Here is a 27809-nt window from a genome sequence, read left to right as displayed (position 1 = left end):
AACTGTTTGTTTAGAACCTTCAGGGCTTCATAAACGAGGTAATGATGCAGATACACACCAAAAAACAGCGTTAATTGGAACTTCCGTTCTATGGGAGCTTTAAATGGTTAAAACAGTGTTTTAATATGCAGTAAATTGTGAATAATTGTTAAAAATATAATGGAATAAAAAGTTATTCTGTCATTTGAAAAGGCAACAGAGTTGACATCATGTGCCTGTCTTTCAGGAGGCATCACTGGAGTAGGACTCGCCGTTCCAGGACCAACTCCAGATACAACTGTCAGAGTTGTTCCAGATGGTTCTGCTGTTGTGTTACCAGGCAGTACAGGTGTTCCTCTAAAACCAGGTAAAGCCTGGAATACAGTCTCATTATTATTATTGTTATTCCTATTCAGATTTTATTATTGTTTTTAGATGACACACACTTTATTACTTTTACAGCAAAGGACTTGATCCCAGCTGGAACTGCTGAACCAGGTAGAGTTTATATATGTTCTTGCTGTAACTGTATAGTTAGCTGTACAATTTGGGGCTACTGCACCTGCGCTGTGCCATCATTTATTTCCTCTACATTCTCTTCAGCCATTTTCTGATCACTCAAAACTCATTTTTGATTGTTTTGCTAGTGCTACCGTGCTATTGACCACCTTTTAGCTTCCAGCCCATCATGACCACGGTCCACTCCACAGCATCTGTCTTTCCTGGTCTCTCGCACACTACTGTAGTTTATGGCACAGTGGATGAAACTGGATCATGTTGTCTTTTGACAGAGCTCACGCCTATTGCTGCTACTGGCAAGGCCCCAGAGGTCCCGCAGCCCAGTAAGACTTGCTGTTTGCATGAAAGTGAAGTGAAGCCATGAACATTTAACATGTATCTGATTGTAGTTTTAATGCATGATGTAGAACATGACCATATATATGCTACCGTTCAAAAGTTTGGGGTCACCTATTCAATTTTTTTTGTGCTTTTCATTAAAAGTCACACTTTTATTCATCAAAAGAGTTACAAAATGAATAGAAAATATAGTCAAGAGCTTGAGAAGATTAGAAATAATGATTTTTATTCAAAATCATAATTTTGCCAGCAAAACTGTTTTCCGCTGAAACATCATTGCACAAGGGTTTTCAAGGGTTTTCTAATCATCCAATAGCCTTCTAACCCGATTAGCAAACACAATGTACCATTAGAACACTGGAGAGATGGTTACTGGAAATGGGCTTTTATACACCTATGTACATATTCCATTAAAAAACAGACGTTTGCAGCTAGAATAGTCGTTTACCACATTAACAATGTGTAGAGTGTATTTCTGATTAATTTAATGTTATATTCATTGAAAAAAAGGGCTTTCCATTCATAAATATGGACATTTCTAAGTGACCCCAAACTTTTGAACGGTAGTGTGTATATATATATCTTAATAAACACATTGATCTATGTAGGTAAAGCCCAGATTATATTCCTGCTAGCTTTCATCTGACCTAATCTGCATGCTTTCTTTTCTGTGGCATGGAAATATCATTGTTTTTAATGTCCAAAAGTGATTCATTTTCTCAAATGCTGTTTGAAAAAACAATTGGAAAAACACCTTTTTAAACGTCCATTGCTTGCTTCCATTGCAAAGACAGACATTATTCAGTGACCTCTTTCAGTATGACTCATCATAAAGCAAAGTGGTGTTGTGTACTCGTGCCAAACACAAGAGCACTTACCACATGACAGCTGTGCTTCATGTGGTGCTGAAAGAAGAGTGGATTTGATCTGTCACTTGTGGCCACAGCTCTTTTTCTCACGAGTCGGCTACTTTTTACTAACACCTCATTGTTCTGGATGACATTTTTTGTCACATGATAATTGATATTTATCTGTGTTGCGTATGATTTTAAATATATTTTCTGTATATTACCTTGCAGTGGATGGTTGTTTTGTGTGTCTGCTGTCTTCTCAGTTTAAAACATCAATTCAAATCTATACTGTATGTATATTTTGTCATTTTGTTCTTGAAAGCAGTTCCTTCCTTCTTTAACATGTAGAAATTAGAAATATAGAAAATGCAACTATAATCTATAACTTGAACAATGTAGTGAAGACAGTGACTTTATAAAGCTGGACTAATGTTGCTTTTTTCAAATTTCTTTCTTGAACGTCGCTCTCTTGTGGTGGACGTGTGAAATAACAGGCGGTGGGTTCACATTAACTCAATCATCTACAATATGTTTGCGTCTATTTAATCTAATTTTGTTCTAAATCCACATTTTCTAATGTTTTCCTCACAGTTTCTGGTGGAATTATTCAGCCTGGTGGTGAGTCATAAATATGAGATTATTTATTTTGTCATACTTTCCTATGACAATTATTTGTAACATGTGCGTAATGTCATCGTATTCTTTCCTTTCACAGGTGGCACAAGTGTTGGTAAATATGTCAATCTCACATTTGTGCACGTTGTATTTCGAGGTGACGTGAAATTTAAAAAGCTCGTTTTGCAGGTGGAGCAGGCGTTGGAGGACCTCCTGTCGGTAGGAGCAGTGTTCGTTACTCTTTTTGTGTATTCATTATGATCAATGACAGTTAAGTTATGTTGTTTTTCTGGTTGTGGTTTTAGTGGGCACAGGCCAAGGCCAGCCGGGTAAGTCCAAACAACCTCTGAACTCATCTTGTTTATTTACATTTGTTTACACTCCATTCTTTCTAAATGTGAATGATTTAAACTCCATTCTCTCCTTTAGCTGCACCTGTCCAACAGCCTGCAGGTATGTGTCGCCATTGAAACTGTACGGATGTATAATAAATCCTTCTCGCCACATGGTGGAGACAAAAAACAAAAGACCGAATGCTTATCTGCTGCAGTGTGTGATTATAGTGATTAACTCTGCTGTTTTCAGGTGTTCCTCTTGGCACAGGCGTCAAGGCTCCTAAACCATATTTACCAGGTAAATATGAATTACATCCACATCCACATAAACTCCCTTTTTCCTTGTGGTTCACAAACATTATACTACCAAATAATCTGTACATTACATTTGCCACAAAATCAGGATATAATCAGTTGTACATATACTACCGAATATCCTGTAATACTGTAAAAGATAAAGGAGGCAGACACAAAAACACAGACGTTTACACAGCGATTCCTTTTAGGACTTCCATTCATTTGGACAGCCTGATCTAAGTGTAAATCTCTTACCTAAACCACAAGCACTTAATGCCTAACTCTAATCTCAACGTCAACACAATTCTAATCTTAATCCTTAATCCTAAACTAAAATAAATGAGCTTCTGCCTCATCAGGACCAATATTTTGGTCTGCATGACGACAAACTGGTCAGAAAAGGTCCTATACAATAAGTGATGCCTTGTCACTTTGAAATCAAAACAATCCCAATTTATCTGTGCACCCTTTTACAATCCTGTTTGATTTGATGGCTCGCTCTGAGGCCGTGTGTTAGTCTTACTGTGCACATTCAGTCTAGACACTTAATAACGGTTCCACTTAGATCGATAGTAGTGGCAGCTGATGAGGAAAAGCTGCATCAGGCCTTTTTTTTAACCCAATTATCAACTCCTCTCCTCAGTTTCAGGGCTTTTTTTTGTTGTTCTGCACTTCTGATCTTATGATGGACATGAGACCAAGTCCAAGTCCCCCCCCCCCCCCCCGTATTTTCATTGATTCAGTCAAATATTGAGAACAATTCAATTGTGTCCCTGAGAGGAAAGCAATTTAACGGACATAAGATTAACAATTTATGTAATTTATGCAAGTGGGGTGTGTAGATGTCCTTAAAAGTAAACTAACAACACAAGAGCCAACACTGAATCACTCACTTCATTGTGTTCACACAAATTCACAAACTCTCTTCTTAGTCAAAGTTCCAAAGTTGGATTTAGCTTTTTACACGTCTACTCCATAGGAACTGGAGCTGGATATCCATATGGTGGAACATATGGCGGTAAGTTACTTATATTGTCTGTCTGACATAATGTAGACATTGGTTCAATCGCAGTGGACATTACTTCTGTTCTTTTGGTGATTTAGTTCCCTTTGTACCTGGTGTTGGAACTGGATTTGGACCTGGAGCTGGAACTGGGTTTGTACCTGGAGCTGGAACTGGGTTTGTACCTGGAGCTGGAACTGGGTTTATACCTGGAGCTGGAACTGGATTTGGACCAGGAGCTGGAACTGGGTTTGTACCTGGAGCTGGAACTGGGTTTATACCTGGAACTGGATTTGGACCAGGAGCTGGAACTGGGTTTGTACCTGGAGCTGGAACTGGGTTTGGACCAGGAGCTGGAACTGGGTTTGGACCAGGAGCTGGAACTGGGTTTGGACCCGGAGCTGGAACTGGGCTTGTACCTGGAACTGGAGCAGGAACTGTACCGCTGTCTGGAGCAAAGCCTCCCAAACCTCCAGGTGTGTGTGTGTTCAATTGTAGTATTTATTACCTCTCAGTGACCTTTTCTGGCATAAACTGGAACTGGTTTTAATTGTGCATATATTTCAGTAACTAATTTCATAAACTGTTTTTTGTGTTTCTACTACCTCTTGTAGTTGTAGGTGGAGCAGGAGGCCGAGTCGGAATCCCACTGGCAGCAGGGGGTTATCAAGGTGAGAGAGCACCTACAGTTCATTTAAAATATTAAAGTATGCATTTTTTTAAAAACCTTAAAAATCTCGATGGATGGTAAACCAGTGTACTGTGATAATATGATCTATTAAAAGAGACTAAACGTACTGTGGGTGTCATTTAGTGAGGAAGACATTCAAACTTTTCCCGCAGAGTTTTTCACTTACTACGAAATCTTCCACAAACTCGTCCCCGACACAAACTGTAAACGACGGAAGAACCAATTGAGACAATAATACCACTTTTCTCTGTCATCATGATTCAGGCGGATACAATCCATATCTTCAAGGTTATGGGCAGGGTATGTATGAAATGAGAGGAGGAGGAGGAGGCCGACAGCATTAATGCACAATATTCCCCCCCAACTTTTAAACAGCAACTGTAACGTTCGGCTCCAGTGCTCAAAGTGGCAGTTGGTCAGGAGACGGCGTTTCTTTAAGCTTCCTGTGCAGGAAATTGTCCAGCGTGCTGATAAGTTTGTGTGTCTGGGCGCAGCGTCAAGAATGACCAAGCTGGACAAAGCTGGATGGATGCTTTGATGAAGGAAATCTTCATCTGGTCTTTTTCTGTGCAGCACATTGATTTATTTATCATCCCATCTAAGTCAGTCTTGTGTCTCTCGTGGCAGGTGGGTTGACTTATCCTGGTGCAGTTGGACTGGGAGGTGCAGGTGCTGGAGCCAAAGGACCTAAACCAGGTAATTATTAGTTATAAACACGTTAGTCAAACACATTAAAGTCTTGTGTGTGAGTGTGTGTTTGCGTGCTGCAGGTCTTGAAGTTTTAAAGTTCTTATGAGTCTCTTCACTAATTGTAGAAGAACTTAACATACATTATATACTGTATTATACTCCAGAAATCAGTGAGCGATGACCACTTGGAGACAGAGTAACGCATTAAAACAGTCAGAATGAAAACTGAAAAATAAGATATAGTGACATAAAACAACTGCATCTGGAAGTTGGAAGTCCTGATATCACATTTCTAAAGAGAAGAACAGTAATTCATTCAATGATGTGTTGCATCTTGTTCCATGAGTCAGGAGCAGTTGAGTGAGTCTGATGAAGTCCATCTGACTGGTGCAGTAATGCTGATAATGTAGGTGTTCTGGTGATTGATCAGAGGTAAATAAGCAGAATAAGCCTCAGCAGCCTGTTTTCTTACAGATATTGGGAAAAAACTGTTCTGTTTCTGTAAAAACACACCATTTACACAAGAAAATGATGTGTGCACTTTATTTAGTAAGTCGTCAGAACACCTCCAATCGTAGGGCATTAGGGCAACCAAAAGCTTTGATGATGATGATTTGCCAACAAACCCAATTCTAAAAAGTTAAACTACATAATCCACACTAAGTAGTCAAATATCAAATATTGGGTTCTCTGTAATAATAATCTTGAAAGCCAAGGCCAAACACATAGCTTATCTTTAGAAGGTCCCGCAGGCCCTTATATCCACTTTGTTTACCATATGACGCTTATTTCAAGGCAATGACGACATCAAATCAGAAGGTCATAGGTCAGACCAATCAACCTATTTCTCACCACGTGACCTGAATGTGTTTTTTTATTATAATTATTTTATTTTATTTAGCGAAGCAGGTTTCATTTTACTTTTGATGTCATAAATGAATAAATAAAAAGTGGTGTAAAGGGTTGGCTTGTCTGCGTGGGAGGGGCACAGTAACTCATTATGTCCTTGACCCAGTTTAATGTCACTGTTCTTAGCTAAAATAACAAGAATTATCAGTTTATAATGGACAGAATAGTGTTTTAACAAACATAAATTAACCTAAATCAAGTTTCCTATAAGTGAAAACATGTACACGTTCATGTCTCAGTGCCGTTGGGTGAACAAGCTTTGTACACAATTCACCACAGTGGTTATGCGGCCAAAAATCCAGCTGCTCTAGTTTGCCAGTGACCCCTGCAGTGCTGCAGCAGCACAACACGAGTTAGTAAATGAAGCAAAGAGCTCTACAGGAAACTGTTAGTAAAACCTTGTACAACATCAAAGTGTGTCTGTTTTAAGATAAGACAAAACCTCTGGAGATCTCTGCCCTGAAAGTGCAGAACTCTGCCAGATGAAGTTTTGGATGAGCCTGTTTCTGTGATTTCAGTGACAGCAGATGCTAAAACAATTCACGCATTTTCAATTTCACAGGCTATGGCAATCTTGGAGGAGGAGGCGGTGTTGGTGTTGGTGGTGGTGGTGGTGGTGGTGTATATCAGCCAGGTATTTATTATATCTTCTGCTTCCTTTAAATAGAAAAATAAGAAATAATTGAAAGTTAATGTGTCACTGCTGCTCTGTGCTGCCTGTTACTCCTCTTCCTCTGTCCATCAGCGAGGGACGAGTGTAATCACAAGGCAGCAGCCGCACAGATACTCCACCACATAATCATATAAAGTCATGGCTCTAATCCTCCTCCCACTGACATCCGTCTGTGTGAAATTCTGCCACAGATGGTTTAATAACTTTGAATTATCCACACAGTTTTTTTTTTCCCAAAATGGAAATTAGGTCAAAATGATTGTATTTACAATATTTTACATGCAGGACTTAGACTGTTTTACATATTTAAAAACTTATTATGTGATTATTGTTTCCTGTTTCTGTTTACTGAGTCTCTTTGCTGCTCACTTTGGTTCCTGTAGTTCCTGGTTATGGAGGAGGTTACCCCCAGCAGTTCTACCCAGGTATTACTAATGCTAAATGTTGCCGATGAAGATGTTGTATCATGAATTGAGACTGACTGTCAAACAGACAAACTCCCTCTGTTTATAGACTCTCAATCGGGCAATCAGGATGCCAAAATTAGAGATATAAATGAAGGATGTGAGTCTCTGAGTGCATGTACAAGTAACATATTGTATATTTCTCTTGGTAGTAAACAGCACTTTTTGTGTTGTGACCTCTTAAGAGCATCCAGTGTGCAATACATCAGTGAGACGGAGCAAACAGGCGACTGCATACAGTCATTTATCATGTGGAAGTGTAGGAGGAGGGTGTGTGTGGTTGGGTGGGAGGGTCTGTTTAGACAAGAGGCACATATTTCATATAATTGCAAATACTGGTCAGTTTGGTTTTTATCTGCTTCAATATCAGCCATCTGGATGAGGGGTTGGGAAAAATGGGAGAAGGGAACAGTCTCTTATTGCTTACTTATTTAAATGTGTCTTACTTTACTGGTCCTCCTTTCATGCCCAGTTAAGTATGAGAATCAATCTAAATGTAAATGTCTGTTAAAAGCTCACTGGCTCTGGAAGTTTCACTGACCGCACTCACTCAGTTACTCACTCTGTCTCCATCCTTTTATCCTGAACTCTGTCACAAAAACACTCCACATGTGGATTCTGCTCACACCACTGTCTGCGTTCTCTTCTAACCTCATATTTTCTTAATTTCTTTCAGCAAAACATCATTACAGGGATTTTTCAATGTTAACCTTTTGACTATTGATATTTATTTAACTTGTTAACACACATGGGAGGTGGATTTTGTAGGAGGAAATGAAATTGTCATCTCTGTAGCCCAGATTATTGTTGACGGAGCTTTAAATAATGATGTGAAGTGCAGCTTTTTATCAGGTTGAGAAGATAATTACACTGTAGAGTTTTGTTTCACAGCTCCTTGTATTGTAACTCGCTGAAACACCAGGTATAAGAGCCTCCCATGTGACTGTCTCTAACATTAAAGAAGAAATAGACTGTCCACTGTACACTATATTAGCACTAACTCATGTCTCCTTTGTCTTCAATGTTGTCTAGGTGGATATGTTCCAGCCCCGCTGACTCCTCAGCAAGGTATCAAACACTTGCCTGCTCTCATTTCCCCCCTCAGTAAACCGTAAACCATCCTATAAATTTCAGTAATCCAGATTCTGTATCATAAATCCCGCTCTTTGGCAGAGGGACGCCAACATGTCCTGTTATTTGGATGAAGAGTCGAGTGCGGGGTTCTCTCGTACTGTGCGTTCTCGTCGGTGCAGATGGCACAAGCACAATGCTGCATGTGTGCTAATCTGCATTTTCCTGAACACCGGAGATTACCGCCGGCGGGATTATTTCCGTGAAAGCTCGTGTCACGGTGTCTCGATGAATGATGGCACGTAAACGTGAGGGAAAGGAGATATATTTGACACAAATGCAGCTCCGTTTTATAGCATGAAGAGGGATGAGACAGTAAAAGTGTCTCTTCTTCGTACTCATTTGCGTTTCCAGAGCTGTCCCGTACTCACCTCCGTCATCAGTGAATCCATCTGTTTTCATTCACTGCACCTGTGTTTGATTCACTGTTAGTGTAAACCAGTTGGGTGGAAAAACACCACATGAGCACTCATCATAAAGTCCACTCATCAGTGCAAGGAAAAGACTCAAGAGACACTTGCATTCCAGAAAAGTGCTTCTACAGTTAAAGTCTATAGCTCATACTGTTTGTTGCGTCTTTTACAGCTAAAGCAGCCAAGTATGGGGCACTGCAGGGCTTCCTCGGTGGTGCAGGAGGTGGTGGTGGAGGAGGAGGAGGAGGCGTCTTCAGAGGTGAAAGACGTGCATGTTTTATGTTTTAACTATGGCTGTCAATAGATAAAAAAATAATTTCACATTTTGAAAGTTGTTAAGGTAGATTAATCAGGATTAAAAGTTTGCTTTTCTTCTAATGACTAAAGTAATGAGTAATCAGAGTGTGTATTTTAGACTACACGTAGAACTATGTGATTTAAAGGAGACATATTATGCAAAATCAACTTTAATCATTTTAATCCTTATATGTGTGACTCTGGAGGCCCTATCTGTCGGCAAAGTGTGAAAAAAGATGACTCACTCATGTTTTTGTGGTCCTCCTCTAAGTCTACGTACAGGAGATAAAACACACAATGTTTTGTCCGTAAAACACGCGAGAGTGCTGGCGAGGGCAACATTATCTGAAAAAACAGAATTCTGTGAAACTGTCTTTTCTTGGCTCCACAGTGCAGCACAGAGTTCTACACAAACTTCCAGCATCAGAGGATTTATCTGTCCAGTGGATACATGTTATATATGACAGCAATGTGCCTGCTAGAGCCTGCAAATGATCACTTTTCCAAATGCTAACTGCTGTTAGATCCCAGTAGCCTCAGTGGCTGATGTAATTTCCTGTCTCTGTAGTTTCGTTTTACTTTTTTTAAGGTGGACCTAAAGAGATACTACTAAACAGAGCGTTCTGAACAGGTCTGTTTTTGCAGGGTGATTGAACTGCTGTGGTGCTTCATCCTTATGGTATTTTGACCAAAGCATGTCACAGACATGTTCATTAGGACACCAGGGAGCTAACCAAGGTTAACTTGGAGAAATAGGGTATATGACACCTCAAGTGCCAACCAGGTCATCTTAAAATAAAGGCTCAACATGATGGACTGCCATCCTTTATGCAACATGTGTTAACATCACAAAAAAAACACCTGAGAGTCAGTCACACAGTTAGTGTCCAAATGGAAGTCACTGGGCAGCTGCCAGCATAATTATTACGAACACTATCTGTGCCTAGAGTGATTAGTTTGCCACTTACTTTCCACTCGTTTGCGATGTGGAGGACTTCCTCTACGCAGGTCTCAGCAAGTTGTTGTGCATCTGTTTTTTTGACAGTCAAGGCAAGGGATCGCAACTTCCAGTCACTGTCAATAAATTGTGCCGTGACACCCAGGTGAACTTTAGTTTTATCGATGGTTCCGTCGCTCAGCTTCTTAAAATGAAACCTTCCGCCCAACAATCCCTCACCTCTCTCCATCTTCAGCTACTATCTCTCAGTCTCTCATATCTGACTGACTGCAGGCAAGTGACAGTTTTGCACAGATGTGCACACACTAGAAGTAAACAAACTAGTGCTAAATTTTTGTATCGTGCTAATCTCGGCTGTATTAACGCGTTAACTTTGACAGCCCTAGTTTTAACTACCAGCATTTGGAATATGTGTGAAGTACAGAATAAGACGTCATTGTAAATGTAAAATGGCCTTTGCTTCAGGTGGAGTTGCAGGATGCCAGGGCAAATTCTGCGGGAGGAGGAAGTAGAGGATCTCCAGATCTCCAGTGTGACCTCACAAAACCATGGTGCTACTGCATGATTGAGAATGTACATTTTACATGCAAACAAACCCCCATTAGACAATGTGCAAAGATTTTTTTTGTTTTTTTACTGACTTGACTTCCATGTCTGGTTTTAAACAAACCCACCGACCCAGAGTTTTGTACACGTTCCGATGTGACGTATGTTCGTTATGATAGTTCCTTTAATCGATTATGAGGTCAAGTTAATCAGCTTTAACTCCCTGTACTGCACCAGCCTACTTAAAATACAGTGTTTTTGTGTCACCGTGTGTGTGTGTGTGTGCCTGTGTGAGGTGTACGAGTGTGTGTGTGTGTGTGTGGTGTACGAGTGTGTGTGTGTGTGTGTGTTTCTTGTTTTGGCGTTTGGTTTGTACTGTTGTGCGAAAGACTGTCTGAATCGCTGCCTGCCGATGTGACCTACAAAATAACTCCGGGTTCGTGATAAAGCACGGTGATCTGTCCTCAGTGTTAGAGCCACACTGTCGCACCTCGCTGTGCATAATCTCCTCTTTTTGACATATCACAGAGGCTGGGTTGGTCGACGCATGTCCAAAAAAAAAAAAAGATGAAATCTCAGCATCGGTTCTGGCTTCCCCGTCCGCTCTGCTGCTATTTTTAGGCCTGCTGGGTAAAAAGCAGCGGGAAAACGGGGCTTTCGTCCAACCCATCTGCTCTCAGTAACTTTGCTGAATCTCGTTGCTATGCAGTTCGGTTTTCTCAGCATTTTCTTTGTTGCCAAACTTGTGATGTATGAAGAGCAGCCCCTGCTCTGAGGACAGGTGTGCTCAAGACAATACAAATAACAGTTTCACTCATCACAGGATGATTTTTTTTTTTTTTTTTAAAAAGCAGTTTTGCCTTTTTAGATCCAAACACAGCAGAATATCATCCTCCGGCATGTACATTATTATGTATGAATGTGTCACTGTCCTCGATGGGATGGCGTGCTTTACTCCGCTTCAAACGTTTAGTCTCATTGCAGCACTTATTTACATTTATGTAACTTGTCATAACATGATTTTATTCAAGTTTTTTGGGTTTTTTTGCACCATGTTTTGACTCATAGCTTTATTGTTATCAGGAGTGTGTGAACATTAAAACGAGAACAATTCTTTGCTTTTGCATTTATTTACTGTTATAAATTGTAATACAGATTAAGACTCTGTTCAGTGGAAGAGCCGCGGCGTGTGTTCATGTGAGGCATAAGCTCCCATTGTCGTCTTCATTTACTTGAGCTGCTTTTAAAAAAAAAGGCTTTACTGCGCTGTTGCCAAGTGACCCCCCCCCTTCTCTGTTTCTTCTCTGTAACTGTGTACTGTATTTTGTTCTAATTTGATGTAAAGCGGCTGCAGTTCCGTCACTCGGTGCTGTGTAAGAACTGTCTTTGAGCCTCGCTGGGTCAGACCCCGTCTTATGTGCCGTGAAATACTCTTCATCTTTATTTAAAACTGTTTTTTTTATAAGGAGGAACAGTGTGGTTTTGCACTTTTTATATTTCCATGACACACATGTGACTTGTTACTGGACATCCCAGCATTTTATTTGCTTTAATAAATAACAAAATAAAATGTGTTAAAAAAATCTTCTGTCCTCCAGTGTGCTTTTTATCCTCTATCTTCAGGCTTTAGCAGCAGCAGCAGCAGCTTGTCCTGAGACCTGATCAAAACCACCTGGTCTGGAGTGTCCTTGTGGATCAGTTTGCTAAAAGCAACATACCACAGAGTGGTATCCTGCGTAACATCAAGGGTTCTAGGTGTCTCTGTCTGGGGCCTTTGACACATCTCAGTTCCTCAGTTTCAAAACTGAGTCAGGGGCCATCACATTTATTAATGTGTTTTCAAATCTGATTTCTTCAAAGCAAACCCGAGTTCATATGCCGTCATTTTGACCAGTGCCTCAGAATCATGTTGATAAACCCTGTGCTTTGTTTTACCAGCTGGAAACGATGAACTCCAGCTGCTGTTCACTGGTGATTTCCTGGGAAAACCTCTGACCCGTGATCCACATTCTGAAGAAGTAGCTTACACCTTTGTTCCATACGCAGAAGCTTTCATCTATTCTAAAATACAAAGCTGCAGAATGATAATGCAGAACTATTCAAACATCTTAAGATTTATTTTCCGTGCTTTCCAGTGACCTTTCGTTAGTCTGCAATCAAAAATACAGGAGGCAATCACAGGGAAATAGAATTATATTTAATACCCACTCTATATTTCTTATTTTCCATATTTAGTTTGATTAAAGACCCTGGAAATGTCACCAGTCCACCACAGGGTCACATGGAGTCAAACAACCATAATAATATAATATAATAACATAAACCTAATCCCCACATCTCTTTGGACTATGGGAGGAAACCAGAGAACCTGGAGAAAACCTATGCACAAGAGGGAAGAACAATAAATCTCCAGGTTGTTCCAACCGGGGTCGTGAAGCCGGGTTTATTTAAATCCTAAAAAGTTTGAATTAGAATTAGTGATTTTTGCACACACACCAAATAGTATGAAACCCATCCTTTTTACAGAAGCCGGGCACAGGAGCAGTGGTGGGCAGCACTTATCTGTGGCTCGGAGCAAAGGGGGATTGGGTGCCTTGCTCAGGGGCACACCAGTAACCTGTTTACAAGCCTATTTAAAAGGCTTAAAAGTGCATTATGTAATAAATCTAAAGCAACTGGCCATAAAATCCTCCTAATATGTCACAGAGACTCAGGAATAATGTTCATATAACAAACTGAACTCACCAACAACAACAGTACAGACAAAATATTTGCATTTAAAAAAGATTATTTTGCAGACTGCAAATCATGTTTATGTTTTGAAATCATGTTTTGGCATGTGGCGCCACCTACCGCCGTCTACCAATCATTGCAATCAGTAGAGTCTCAGCTGCCGAGCAACCACGGGTTGCCAGTTATGTCTGAGCTACAATGGCGGAGAAAACAAAACCTAAAAGACCTCTGTATTTTGAATTTGAGTGTAGTAACTGTTTTTGGCCACATTCTTACATATGGTGCCTTTAAGACCAATACACTTATTAGTGTGCTTGCTGAAAGGCAGCACACTATTGTCCTTCTTTAGTTTTCTTATTCCTGTCAGCCATATGTTTGGTCTGCTCCTGCTCCTAGACCTTTTGAGATACCTCCACCTGTCCAACTCTGGAACGTCCGGCTGTAACCGGTTTAGAAAGATAGTGTCACTGACCCTTGTCATTCTTCCGCCATATTGGATTGAACAGAAAGCGAAACTAAACTTTCACAGGTCACAAATGTTGCCCGATCTTCACAGCCTCACAAAAATTCCCAGAAGGATTTTTGATTTTCTGAAGCATTTGCCCGTCACAGCCAGTTGAAATCGGCGGCGTAGGAAGTTAGCTCATATATCAGGAACGCTTTCACGTATCAAAACCAAACTTTGTACATGAACTCGGGACTCCAATATGAGGAAACACAAGAAGAAGTATTGATGAAATTCTCAGCTGAAGCATCAACACACACTATTCCACTGGCTGCTAGCATTAGTGAAATGCACCTGAGCAAGCACACTCTGCAGTTCCCCTGAAAATGCATGATAGTTATTATAATTATTATAGGTAATTATTTTAAGTGTGATGTGTGTGCTTTAAAATAAATAAAATAAATCCTACTTATTCAGGATCGGTATAACATTGCCATAACAACATTGAGTTCACCACACCCTCCTCCTCCTCCTCCTCCTGACTCCTCCAGTGTGACCCCCACCTCTCCCTCCATCCCTCCCTCCCTCCGCGTCCCGCCCGGAAACAGCGCATTAATTATCCCAGCAGCGTCGCTGGTTGGCGGTGGTTCCGTGTCTTCTCCTCCGCCTCAGCAGCCCCATTGGTCCGCGGCTCTATTGAATGAAGCCGCCGCAGAAACGCGCAGCCTGGTGGTGGGCAGCAGCAGCGGGTGAAGCAGGAGGAAGCAGCAGCAGCAGCAGCAGCAGCAGCGCGGGGGCCAGACAGTCCAGTCCACCGGAGGCAGCGACCACACGAAGCACGCACGCACGCACAGCAGCGACACAGCGACCGGCGGCGGCAGAGGCGGCGGGGCGGTAACACGGCGGTTATCTGTGGACCAGAGGCGGCTGTGCTCTCTGCCGGAGAGTGAATGAGGTTGATGCTGCTCTGCTGCACGTGGAAAGACGAACGCATGGGAGAGGAGGAAGGTGAGAGTCTGCGGGAGGGTTTGGTTTGTTTGAAGCCGCTGGTGGTGGTGGTGGTGGTGGTGAGGAGGGAGGGAGGGAGGGAGGAGGCGCAGGGGTGAGCAGCGCATCCTCTGCTGCTGCTGCTGCAAACAGAAGATGCTGCAGGGACTGTAAACACATGATCTGTGTGCTCAGACGCTTATTTTCCTCATGTTGAGTGTCATATACTGTTATACTGTTATACTGTTATAGTGGTGCATGCATGACCTACACAGATACTGATACTGAGCTGCAGCCGGAGCCATGTTTTCTTCTCCATCATGTTTGTATTCAGGAGTCACTGCTCAGCTTCATCTCCTCATCAGTCCAGACTCTCAAAATAATCTGAAGGAATCTGAAGATGATCAGATTATATATGCTTCACACTGAGGAGTAAACTTATCCTCTCAAAACTGACATAAACACTCTTAAACTTGTGATAAAGCTGCATATGAAGGCCATCGTCCCACTGCAAAAGCTGCATATATAATGTTTCCTAGATTAAAAACTAATAGGACTGTGCATCATCTCTTTTCAGCTGCTGTTTCTTTGCTCCGTAAAAACAAAGAAATCAGGTTTTGGGGAACACTGATAAACCTTTTTCACTGGTTGCAGCTTTAGTCTTCACACATCTTGGGATTTGATTTGATTACGACGATCATGTCAGATATTTAATTCTATTGGATTCCATTAATCCTCACCATTCACTGCTGAAACTGCTGAAACTGTTGATTGTTTTAAAATGAAAATTGCCATTGGCTGATTGCAAAGGCAGAAGTGTAATTATTGTGTTTTTATTGTTTTATCCTTTATGCCATTTTATAAATGTTCTAAACCTTGAAGTAGAATAATGGTAGTTAATATTTTGAGGTTATCTTATCGGGTAATGAAAATCTACAACATGGTAAATATTGAACTGTTTTACTTAAAAGGTTATGTTGCCAATCAAATCACACAGAAAAATATTAATTAGATGTTTTATTTTATTTAGCAGACTGACTCTTAAGGACACTCCAAATAACGTCCAGCTTCTAGCAACTGGGAAAATTAACCAGCAATGTGAAGAGTTAATAATCGTGGTGCTGTCACAATGATGAACAATCGTCTGTTTCATGTTTGTGCAAAACTTGGTGGTGCAGCTTAGAAACCAATATCATGAAAAGTCTGACATAGACAGAAAAAAACTGTATATCAAAGCTGCAGTGTGTAACTTCTGCTGCGAAAACACTGCTAATTTTGCTAACCCCCACACTGAACCATACCATAGCATAGCATAGCATAATATGCCATACCATAGCATACCAAAGCATAGCATAGGATAGGATAGCATAGCATACTATACCATACCATACCATAGCATAGCATAATATACCGTACCATAGCATACCATAGCAGACCATAGCATACATACCATAGCATAGCATACCATAGCATACATACCATAGCATAGCATACCATACCATACCATAGCATAGCATACCATGGCATACCATACCATAGCATACCATACCATACCATACCATAGCATACCATACCATACCATACCATACCATAGCATAGCATAATATACCATAGCATAGCATAGCATACCATAGCATACCAAAGCATAGCATAGGATAGGATAGCATAGCATACTATACCATACCATACCATAGCATAGCATAATATACCGTACCATAGCATACCATAGCAGACCATAGCATACATACCATAGCATAGCATACCATAGCATACATACCATAGCATAGCATACCATACCATACCATACCATGGCATACCATACCATACCATACCATACCATAGCATACATACCATAGCATACCATACCATAGCATACCATACCATACCATACCATACCATACCATAGCATACATACCATAGCATACCATGACACAGTGATGCGTTTCCCATCATGACTGATGCGGTTGAGGTGGAGACATAACATCCATGCTATTAAAGCGAGATGGCAGTGAATTTTAGGTCAAGGCGTTTTCTTTCGTTTCTCTGGTGAAGCAAATGTTTCACGATAACTTTAGGCTCAGGATTAATGGACTGAGTGACGCGCTAACACCAAGCTCTCTACTGTTTATAGTAATAACGCTGCAGTCAAGGAACTGTGTTAAACTGACACATTTGTCAATTTAAAATATTGGATTTAAATATTCACTAAGCTAAGATATGAGCCACGTAAGCAGAGTGAAGTGTTAAAAATGAATCTCACAATCAGACATGTCACAGGAAGCCCTTTGCCCACAGCTGTCAGAGTCTCCGACACCAGCATATGACAACCATGAGGACCTTCATGTCTTCAAAGACACAGGAAGTGGACACAACATCTCAAGAAAAGCGTGTGACCAACCCCATAGAGACAATAATGTGTGCTGGGTGTGGTTAATATTTGTTCTTCCTGGAGCTTCAGTTCAATCATTAACCAGTGGTGGTGCTGTGCATCGAAAGGCCAGATAAGGACAGAGATAAGAGTCACACATTCTTCAGCAGGGATGACGTCTCCTCATGAGAGCTGCCATTGATGTTTCCCTCACACGAATGAGTCACTATGTACATAGCATGCACTAAATACAGTATGATAATTGACATGTTGTTGTTGTTGTTGTTACAGCTGGAGGTAGTTTGCCCGTGTGCGCGGGATGCAAACAGAGGATCTACGATGAGCAGTATCTCCAGGCCCTCAACACTGACTGGCACACTGTCTGCTTCAGGTACTTTTCGACACCAGCTCTTTCACACTGGCATGTTTTTCTGGTTCCTGAACCAAGTAACCAGCAAGTTAAATCGTCTCAGAAGCTGAAACGTTTTGTTCCCATCGACGAGAACCACGTCGTGGTGTAGTGGTTGGGTGGTGTCTCGTGATTTGTGTGATGTGCTCGGAGGTTCTGCTCTGGTCCTATTTTTTTGGTTGTGCGAGTGAGTTTGTTCCAGTTTTTGACACTGAACTTATTGAAGAAGCACGTGGAACAGTAAAACTGTATTATAGGCTGAATAATAATGCTTTTGTATAGCAATAGTCGATGAGACATTGAGTCCTTTTACTTTTAGCGGATGACAAACAGTGTTGTGAGATCAGTTTGGCACAATGCATAATAAATGACCCACATCATGTGATTCACATTATGACCTTCAACCATTACAACCTCGTGCCGGCTTCAGGCTGAAGAAACCAGTCAGTGTTTTCTGTAGTAAAACTCTGCAAATGACTCAGTTCTAATGGATTCTAATGTGTTTATATATATATATATATATATATATATATATGGAGCCCTGAACATTTCCACTGCAGTCTGTCAGTTTGGTTTTACTTTACAGAGGTTTTTGTTTGGAGTGAAGAAGTGTTTCAGGTTCAGGGCAGGTTCCTCTCCTCTACACGATGAAGAAGGACTAAATACAGACTACAGTGTTCTAAATGTGTCTTTGTCTTCTCAGTTACATACTTGGTAAATGGTTCTGTGGCATGTTGTGTGTGTGTGTGGGCAGTGAGACGGTATGTGTGGCCGTGAAGGAAATATACTCACATTCTGTGCTTCTGTGCTGAGCATCAGCCTTGTCTGTTGATCTTTCAACAGCAGCAAAAATGCATTAATATTTTGTGATTAAATCATTAAACTGGGAGCAGAAATCAAATTGTTTAAAATTGTAACTGTAATGCACACAAACAGTGGTGCACCTGTGTGACCCGACGACCTGCATTTTGGAGTGAAACTGGAAGTGAAACTGGAGTTGGCGATGCATACGTTTTTTTTCAAGACTTACTGACCCTTGTTTTTAAAACAAAGTGTTGAAGTTTAAGCGTCACTAAATCTTCAGATCAATGCACTTAAATCAGATTCACCGATGTTTGAGATGCACTAAGGCTAATCGATATTTTAAGTGCAAGTTGAGATTTCCGTCAGGAGGAGCTTCTGTCGAGAGGAAGGAACTTTTGCAAATGAAATTTTCGATTCTAAGGCAGCGACTACAAACACTGGCCTTTAGTATATGCAAAGCACCTTCATCAAACTGAAACTGAGTGAGTCTCAAAGCTGTTCTACATAGAGCACAGTTTTTGTGACTGATCTTACGTAACGTCTCTCACTTTCTTTGTTTGAGTAGAGGAAACAAGCTCTTGTTGAGCTGAGTTCTGCTGAAACACTTTCCTTGTTTGTGTTTGCACACCACACAGCATTTGGAAACCAACCTGCATTCTATTTGTAATTATATAATAATAAATGTAACTAGAAAAGCACTCTGAGAGCGCAGACCTCAGCCAAGGCAGCTCAGTGCCTACAAAATATACCCTGCCGGCACGCAGCGTCTACGGATCACGCCCAAAATGTAATCACTGGTTCCTGGTCCCATTGCGGACTATTCCTGAAAATGTCATCCAAATCCATCTGTGACTTTTCGAGTTATGTTACTAACAGACAGTGATGATGAAACATAGATAAAAGCCTGTGGGTTAATGATAAAAGTTGTTGCTTCCTCCTGCAAATCCTTCAATCATTCCAATAAGGACCCAACTCGTGCTGCTGTGATGAAAAGACAAGGTGGGAATGAAAGTACCACTTTCTGGAAGTGGTACTGGAAGACTTCAGGGAGTCCCTCTGGTCCAGCAGCTCGTCTAAATATAGCAGGAAGTTCACTGGACTGTGTTGGTTTCATGGGAAAATGAACTTGTGTTTATCCCACAGCTCAAAATACAGACATGGAAACACCTCAGTGGCTGTGTTATTATCATTTACTGACAGCAGTTACGGTTGTTTTTATTGATCACTTTATCATTAGACCCCGGAACTTATTTCTCTGCCGTTCCTCAAAATGTATTGATCTGTGTAAAACAGGTTTTGATGTTTGTTTTGTGCTCTTATTGCCACCACAACAGTTATCTCATGTATCTCGTGTAACACTGCCTAAGATGCATCATCGTCTCAATTTACGCTTGTATCTCCTCTGCTGCTCGTGTATTTTGGTTAGCACAGCTTCGGCTGCCTCCTTATAATGAGGAATAAGAAGATTTAATGTTGCACCAGTGGCAGTTGCTAGTCTTTAAAACAGGGTTCAGGCCCAGTTATTCACACATAAATTCTGCAAATGAACAAGGAAATGTGATAATTATGTTAAACTGAAATGCTACAATCGTGTTTTTATTCACAGAGCATATGTATAAATGAAAATGCTCTATATCGCCAAGCAAATAACACAAAGTCCAGCTATTTGTCTACGGACTTTAGACTTCTGCAACGCTGTCAATCAAAAAGTGGCTCCGCCTCTCATCATGCAGAAGCCCAGCGTCCGTGCCCGCCCACTGCTCCTTTGACTACGAGTGAAGCTGAGCTTCCGTGGAAGTGTTGATTCTGTGTCGTCCTACAGAGAACAGTTGAAGCTGAAGCTTTAAGTGGTTTTAATTTTTAATGCGTAGGCTGCTACGGGAATACGGAAATCACGTAAGAAGATCTGTGATAAACGACGGATTCTAGTGGAACTAGCGACGCGTTCTGATCGTGTTCTAGCGCACGTTTAGTATTGAAATCTGAGCTGAGCTTCCTTTTCTGTCTTAGAGAAATCATCGCTGTGTTGCAAATATTATCTTCCTCCACGCGTTTATATTTATCTTTATACAGTTCTCTTTAAATCAGTTCTATGATATAGTCTGAAACACCAGGTCTCACAGTAATTAAGTAAGTAATTCCTTCATCTTCTCACGGCTAACAATTTTTGGTTGCCAGAATGTTCTGGGAACGTTATATTTTGGTTGTGGGAACAGGTTCCCCCCAAATTTGTCCTGTGGTTTATGTGGAAGGTTTTCCTAATGTCAGTTTTTGGTTGCGCATTCGGTTCCCAGAGCATTACTTTGTCACAACCTTTATAGAACATTTTCTTTTGTTTCCCAGAACGTAACTTTGTTACAACCTTCATGCAACCCTTATTGAACATTCTCTTCTGGTTCCCAGAACATATCTTTGTCACAACCTTCATACAACCTTTAAAGAACATTCTCTTTGAGTTCTCGGAATGTTACTTTGTCACAACCTTCATACAACTTTCATAGAACATTGTGTTCTGGTTCCCAGAACTTTACTTTGACACAACCTTCATACAACGTTTATAGAACACTGTCTTTTGGTTCCCAGAACATTACTTTGTTACAACCTTTTTAGAACGTTCTCTTTTGGTTCCCAGAGCGTTACTTCTCTCCAACCTTCATACATACTACCTTCACATGAGGGTCGCTGGTGACAATCCCAGCTGACATAGGGTGAAAGGCGGGGTCAGACCCTGGGCCACGTAGAGACAGCTAGAGAGAGCTTCAATCATTTTTCTTTAGGTCATACAAATGAATATGGAAAAGTACATGTAACTGGATGAATAAACAGTGAAAATCCACACCTGTTCATCGTCTATAAATATATTTTTCCTCCTGTTTCCTCCTCTCGTGCTGCAGTGTCTCTGCATAACGGTGCAGTGCTGTCCTTTGCACAATAAAACATATTTCTGCTCGACAGCGGCCGCCTCAGCAGTCTTTAGAAAAAGGATTCCTCTCTTTTTGTTTGAGATCAGCTAATTTTAAATTTTTTTTAAACAATACTGACGTAGAATGAAGTGTGATTTTCCATCACGCAGACTCAGACTTAGTGGTGAAATATCTTCTGCACCACGTTGTTCTCCGTGCTCCGTCCTGCGGTGAAGTTGTGCTTAGTAAACATAGCGGGGCTGCAGTGACTCAGCTGTTTTCCTGCCTGCAGATGATGAACTCTGCCTGGTAACAGATGCTGCAGCAGGAAACCAACGCAGGCAGACAAATACCATTCATCCACACACCGTGTGTCTCCATGTTAACTGAGTTGAGCTCGAAATGTTTCCCCGTGCGCATGAGCCAAACCATCAGTGTGATGTATATTAGTCACAAGTCCAGACGTTTCCATAGCGACCAGAGCCAAACTCTGGCTTCACTCGGCAGTGACTTATACTGTGAGTGTCTCGGCAGCGTCCGTCTTGGTGATGGAGGACTGCTGATTTGTCTTCAGATAAATGTCCTTAATGGTTTTTAAGCGAAGGCAAAGTTGGCAATAACATTTAGAGCATACATTTTCCAGAAACTCGAGCTTGCTGCAAACACATGCATCTTTAAGAATCCATCATTTTTTGCAGAGCAGAGGAGTCCATGTTTTTATTTTTTTTTTTTAGTAAAAATACACAGGTTTGTTCAGTTATTCCTGTCATGACTTTGCATTGACTTGAACAGCCTGTTAACGCCTCACCTTAACTTTAGCCTAAACACATTTCACATCTTAAAAGCAGGGCCAGGGTTCGCAAATGTATCAGCCCTCAGGATGAATTTGTAAAAATGTCATATTATGATTAGAATCTCATTATAATGTGAAATACTATATTTGGCTAAATGTTTTGGTGCCTTTGCAGAACCACTGTGCTCTGTAAGTTATGATGCACGTATGTAAATGGACAAATTAGGCCTAATATTGTTGAAATTGCATTTATTTTTCCTCAAAAAAATTCTGTTTGTTCATAATAACTACTTAAAGGTGCCATATGTAAGAATGTGGCCAAAAAACAGTTACTACATTCAAATTCAAAATACCGAGGTTTCCTTTGAGGTTACGTTTTCTGATGTAACTGGCAACCCATGGTTGCTCGGCAGCTGAGACTCCACTGACTGCAATGATTGGTAGCCGGCGGTAAGTGGCGCCACATGATTTCAAAACATAAACATGATTTGCGGTCTTCAAAAGATTTTTTTTAATGCAAATATTTTGTCTGTACTGTTGTTGTTGGTGAGTTCAGTTTGTTATATGAACATTATTCCTGAGTCTCTGTGACATATTAGGAGGATTTTATGGCCAGATGATTTAGATTTATTACATAATGCACCTTTAACCCTTTAAGGTTCTACTCAACCATTTGGTCGACCACACTTTAAGTCACTTTATCTCATTGAAAAATGCATCAAGCTGAACACTTGTTCTAAAATATGTTGTACTTTATGAATTATGCAAACCAGGTTTATTATGAACAGACATCTCAACCGTTTGGTAGAGGCCTGTATCTAAAATACTATAGGGTCTAATTTAAAAAAAAATAATAATAATTTGATTGTCGTTATTCTTATCGTAAGTAAGTAAAATAAAATAATAAAAAAATGCAAAAAAGTAATTTTTCCTTTGCTTTTTTCTTGTTGCGTACCTTGAAGGGTAAAATATAATAATATGTGTCCAGCCATGGCAAAAGGGTTCACATGTCTACTTCGGGACATTTGGAGTTATTTACAGATTCCGAAAGTGTGATTTCTAAGCTTTCCAACAATGTCAAACCCATGTCCATCTGATCATTTTTGAGGAAGATGTGGTCATTTGAATGTAGGCACTCCTCAAACTGCTTTAGGGAGAAATTCAGCCTGAAAGATTTCGACCCTCTTGAGGAGCCAGGCCAATAGCTGCTCATTTGCATGACATTAACATGGTCACAACCCCCCACCCAGTCTAGCTGTCAGTGACATCTGATGTCTGTTAGCCCACAGGACAGTAACAGTGTAGCAGTTTGGAAAAAAAAAGGAATGAATGTAGTTCATGTCAAGGCAAGTTTATTTGTATAGCACATTTCAACAACAAGGTAATTCAAAGTGCTTTACATAAAGCATTAAAAAGCATAGAAAAGAGACATTTATAAAATCAGATATAACATCAAAATAAAAACAAGCAGGTAAAATTTAAAGATTACGATTAAAAAATAAAATAGATACAAATAAAATAAAAAGATAAAAAATAAAATCAAGAGTATATATAAGGAATAGAGGTTACAGTGCAGTATTGGAAATTACTGAAATGCAGCGGCAAACAGAAAAGTCTTCACTCTTGATTTAAAAGAGGTGAGAGTTTCAGCAGACCTACAGTTTTCTGGGAGTTTGTTTTAGATATATGGTGCATAGAACTAAAATAAAGAAATAAAATATATCTAAGTGTGTGAAGGAATATTTTCCAGACCATGGACTATATTATCATCTTCAATACCAGTTCCTCCCCCACAATGTGGCTGTACCCACTCTGTCCATCACAGTTGATATGCGGACTAAATGATGACATCACAAACGCACCCTCTTCTGCTTACTCTTCTGTGCTGTAACCTTTGGTGCTGGGCATGTGAAGTATTTTGCCTCATCAGAACAGAAAGGCCGGATTTTTTCAAAAAGATACGTCTGCCTGTCCATGGTCAGTCCAGGTGGGGCCAGGACGGGAAGACTGTCAACAGGGGGCAGAACTCCTGGGTTGCGCAGTAGCTGAAACTCGATAGGCTCTGCATCACTGTGAGTTTGAGCAAGCATCACACCTGGTCTGTTGGCATCAAAGCTGTGACAGAATAGAAGCACACAACAGGATATTTAAAACATGGCTCACTGTTCACATGGAACACTATTATGTTCATTCGTGATTTTTTTATTCATAAAATGCAGAATTTTGAATATAAATACCTAAAGTGCTGATAACTCTTGATCTGTGGGAGCTTTCGAAAGTAGGGACTCAGATGTGTCTGCCAGTCGATGGTCTTTACTATCACTCTGCCATCTGCCGTTCCAACAAGCTGCGGAATATTGAGGCGACTTTCAGGAGAGCTGTGTTCCACTACCTGTTGACAGCAAGAACCACAATGAAAATAATTATTTAACTTTTCCAAAAAAATCACATTTTACACATTACATATAGCAGTCTATATAAGCATTTGGCTATTGTATAGAAATCAATTTATACACATACCAAGAGCCTTAGCCGACCTCATGTATAGACGCCACACTGAGGCCTTGGACACATGGGTTGGCAGCAACTTCACATGCCAATCCTTATGCCCAGGATTCTGAAAAAAAATAAAAAAATACTTGTTTCAGATCATGGTTCATGTTAACAGGCATTTAATCACTGAATCAGTATAGATTGATCAGTAGTATTGCTTGAATTATGTGTGAATGCCACACCTTTATGTGCATGAATTGCACGTGTAATTAACACGTTCATCACACATTGTGTTAATCATGTGTGATTCATGCATGCAAAGGTGTGGCATTCACACATCATTCAATGCAATGTTAGGTTTCGAACACGGGAGTTTCGTCTCAAAGCATTTGAATTATCAAACTGAACCTGCAGGTGTACAAAATCTCAAAGAGGGCCGTGACATGCTCCTCTTACGACTTATAATACGCTCATCCGACCGAACAAAAGTTTCGATGTGCGCATCATTCTAATTGTAATAATACAGTACCGAGCTAGCGAGCTAATAACAATGTAGCCAAACGGCGTTATGAAACGCACAGTGGATTATTAAAAGACAGCGTCCCTATGTGCGTCTGTATGTGACTTTGAATGAACACTAACATAACATCGATTAACAACGTTAATGAAAACTCACCCCATAAGAACTTCAGTGCCTCCGATCAGATAAGAGCTCCGGGCTTGTTTAAGACCCACAATACTGTGATTTGAAGCATGTAGTGGCTTCTTCAAAACTTCAACTTGTGTAATTTTGAAAAAAACGAAAATCTCTAATTTTGGAAAAAAAAAAACGTTTTCCTGTTTTTCTCGTTTTGCGCTCGGCCGACTTGTTGCCTTTTGGTCCGTGGCGGGTCACATATACTACCATTAAATGTAAAACAATGGGGGAAGATTTGGCGTTCTTGTTGTTTTTGGGTTATTATGCTATTCTGTTACTGGTCCGTCCCACTTCAAGATCAAATTGTGATTTTATGTGGCCCCTGAACTAAAATGAGCCTTTAACCACATCCTTAGAAATGAGGTTCTGCCTCATTTGAACAAGGCTTATGTCCTCCTCATGAGGGCGAATGGCCCCAAAACAGTCAGCATTTACTCCAGAAACAGCACACACACACACACACACACACACACATGAATAAAAATGATTGCTGCGACATCGGCCCACTGAAGTGATGACATAATCTGACTCAGCCGATTTGTCTGAGGCTGCATGAACACTTTCTACATGAGGGAGTTTATATGAGTGATAAAAGAGGAGATGCTCTTTGACCTCCATCTCTTCCTTAGGAAACTTAGCGGGCTCATCGTCTCCTGACTCGCAGGAGGACGACGACGACGCCGTAAATCAAACGATTCGAGCGCATGTTGACGCTTTAATGGGACAGCAGGTCAATGTGATTTGTGCAGAATGAATTCTCTAAACGTCCTGAAACGGTGCAGGAAACGGTGGAGTCTTCATTAGGTTTGGAAAGAAAAAGAACGTCACAGGGTCACAGTCGCTCCCACAGGGCGAGCAGACGGACAGGAAGTAGTCAGAGAGAAGAAGAAGAAGAGTGACCCCGTAGGTGCAGCTGCACTGAGAGAGGAAGTAGAGGAAGGGAGAGACACGACAAAGAGACAGAGAGAGAGTGTGTGTGTGTGTGTGTTATTGATGGTTTAGGCTGTTGGAGCTGCTGAAATGAGTCTGTCCTCCTCTCACTGTCACAACAAGAGCCTCATTCCCACGGGAGACATGTCAGCAAAGGTCCGACTCAGCAGCGAGAAGACTCTGCAGCACACAGAGTAAGGGAACAAGTGGAGGATTTAATGATTTCTGTAGATTGATAATGTCTCAGAGAGAGAAGATTTACATGTGCTTGGTCTTCTTTATCAGACTTGGTTTGTTAATAATCATGTCGACTTATTCTAAGACAGTGATGAGTCATACTACACAGTTTAAAATGCCAATAGAGATTCATTTAAAAAGATTTCTTTATCATTTAAACGACAGACAAGCCTTTTCTCCATGAACTGGTAAATAGTTTGGACACAAAGTTGCAAAATGTTATCTTAATGTTCACTTAAATGGACAATTTTAGCTCAGTTTAATTTGATTGTGTTTCTATCATGACATAACGTAAAACCAAAAGACAAATTCAACACAATTTTTTTTTATATTTTCTTGTTTCTTATGTAGAATTTGCATCTAAACATATTTTTTTTTATTGATACGTTTCAATCATTTTTTGTTTTGGATTAATCAATCAAATATGTGGCTTATAAACTGTATACAAACATAAGATAAATGTTTTTGTGTCTCTCTGACCATCAGTCCATAATCCAGTCCAAGACATAAAGAGAAAGTTAAAATGAGGATGATTTCCTGCAGTTTCAGCCTTAAATGTGACTCTAAAGCAAACTCACAGGTGATGGATGATTGTCGCACCATTTTATCTTTTACTCCCTAGTGTGTTCTCACGCCGTTTATAAACGGATGGTAGTAAGAGGGATGTGGGCATTGAAATGTGGTTTGAATGACTTGATCATTCCTCTTTAAATTGTCTCTACTTCCTCGTCAGCAAACCACGAGTCCATTGTGTCAGTGTCACTTCTCTCTTTTCAAATAAGACAATGAATCAAACGCTGAACATGTGACTCACGTCTGTGTAGTGTGGACTGTCATGATGTATGATGGGATGATTCTGTACAGATACAGGTGACGTTTTGTTTGTTCGTTCATCATGAGGGGAAGTCACAGGACTCATGTTGTGCCATTGTACATGGAAAATATTGTTACTCAAGTTAGTCTTAGAGCAGCTTTTATGCAAGCAGATGATCACTGATCACATTAATTCAAACATAATTTGTAACATACAACTACCTGCACCTTTGGAAATGCACTTCTGCAAACCTTACTGTTGTCTTTCTGCCATTTTGAACCAGTGTGGTCATTCTCTGACCTCTGGCGTCAACTACATACTCATTTAAAGGGGACATATTATGCAAAATCAACTTTTTAATCATTTAAATCCTTGTATTTGGGACTCTGGAGGTCCTATCAGTCGGCAAAGTGTGAAAAAAGATGACTCACTCATGTTTTTGTCAGTAAAAACGCTTTGTCCGTAAAACACACGAGAGTGCTGGTG

At 40.5% G+C, this 27809-nt stretch overlaps 2 protein-coding genes across 2 annotated transcripts in view; both read left to right on the top strand.

Moving 5' to 3' along the window:
* elna (elastin a) overlaps positions 1–12272 on the top strand; it is a 50054-nt gene extending 37782 nt beyond the window's left edge. Inside the window, exons 34-52 of the mRNA XM_083886965.1 lie at positions 227–346; positions 442–477; positions 771–821; positions 2280–2306; positions 2404–2418; positions 2493–2522; positions 2609–2632; positions 2733–2756; positions 2889–2936; positions 3915–3953; positions 4040–4414; positions 4553–4609; positions 4894–4929; positions 5257–5325; positions 6791–6862; positions 7285–7326; positions 8398–8433; positions 9082–9168; positions 10630–12272. Coding sequence (XP_083743091.1) covers positions 227–346; positions 442–477; positions 771–821; positions 2280–2306; positions 2404–2418; positions 2493–2522; positions 2609–2632; positions 2733–2756; positions 2889–2936; positions 3915–3953; positions 4040–4414; positions 4553–4609; positions 4894–4929; positions 5257–5325; positions 6791–6862; positions 7285–7326; positions 8398–8433; positions 9082–9168; positions 10630–10676 — 1235 coding nt within the window. The 3' untranslated portion in view covers positions 10677–12272. The remainder of the gene's footprint in view (positions 1–226; positions 347–441; positions 478–770; positions 822–2279; positions 2307–2403; positions 2419–2492; positions 2523–2608; positions 2633–2732; positions 2757–2888; positions 2937–3914; positions 3954–4039; positions 4415–4552; positions 4610–4893; positions 4930–5256; positions 5326–6790; positions 6863–7284; positions 7327–8397; positions 8434–9081; positions 9169–10629) is intronic.
* Positions 12273–14838: 2566 nt separating this feature from the next.
* limk1a (LIM domain kinase 1a) overlaps positions 14839–27809 on the top strand; it is a gene marked incomplete at its 5' end in the record, with an annotated part of 51648 nt that continues 38677 nt past the window's right edge. The window contains 2 exons of the mRNA XM_083886779.1: positions 14839–14896; positions 17535–17634. Coding sequence (XP_083742905.1) covers positions 14839–14896; positions 17535–17634 — 158 coding nt within the window. The remainder of the gene's footprint in view (positions 14897–17534; positions 17635–27809) is intronic.

This window comes from Microchirus variegatus, assembly GCF_963457635.1.
Source record: "Microchirus variegatus genome assembly, chromosome: 3".
Taxonomy (NCBI): Eukaryota; Metazoa; Chordata; class Actinopteri; order Pleuronectiformes; family Soleidae; genus Microchirus; species Microchirus variegatus.
The sequence above is the reverse complement of the archived record's forward strand: the minus strand, read 5'-3'. Positions and strand labels throughout refer to the sequence as shown.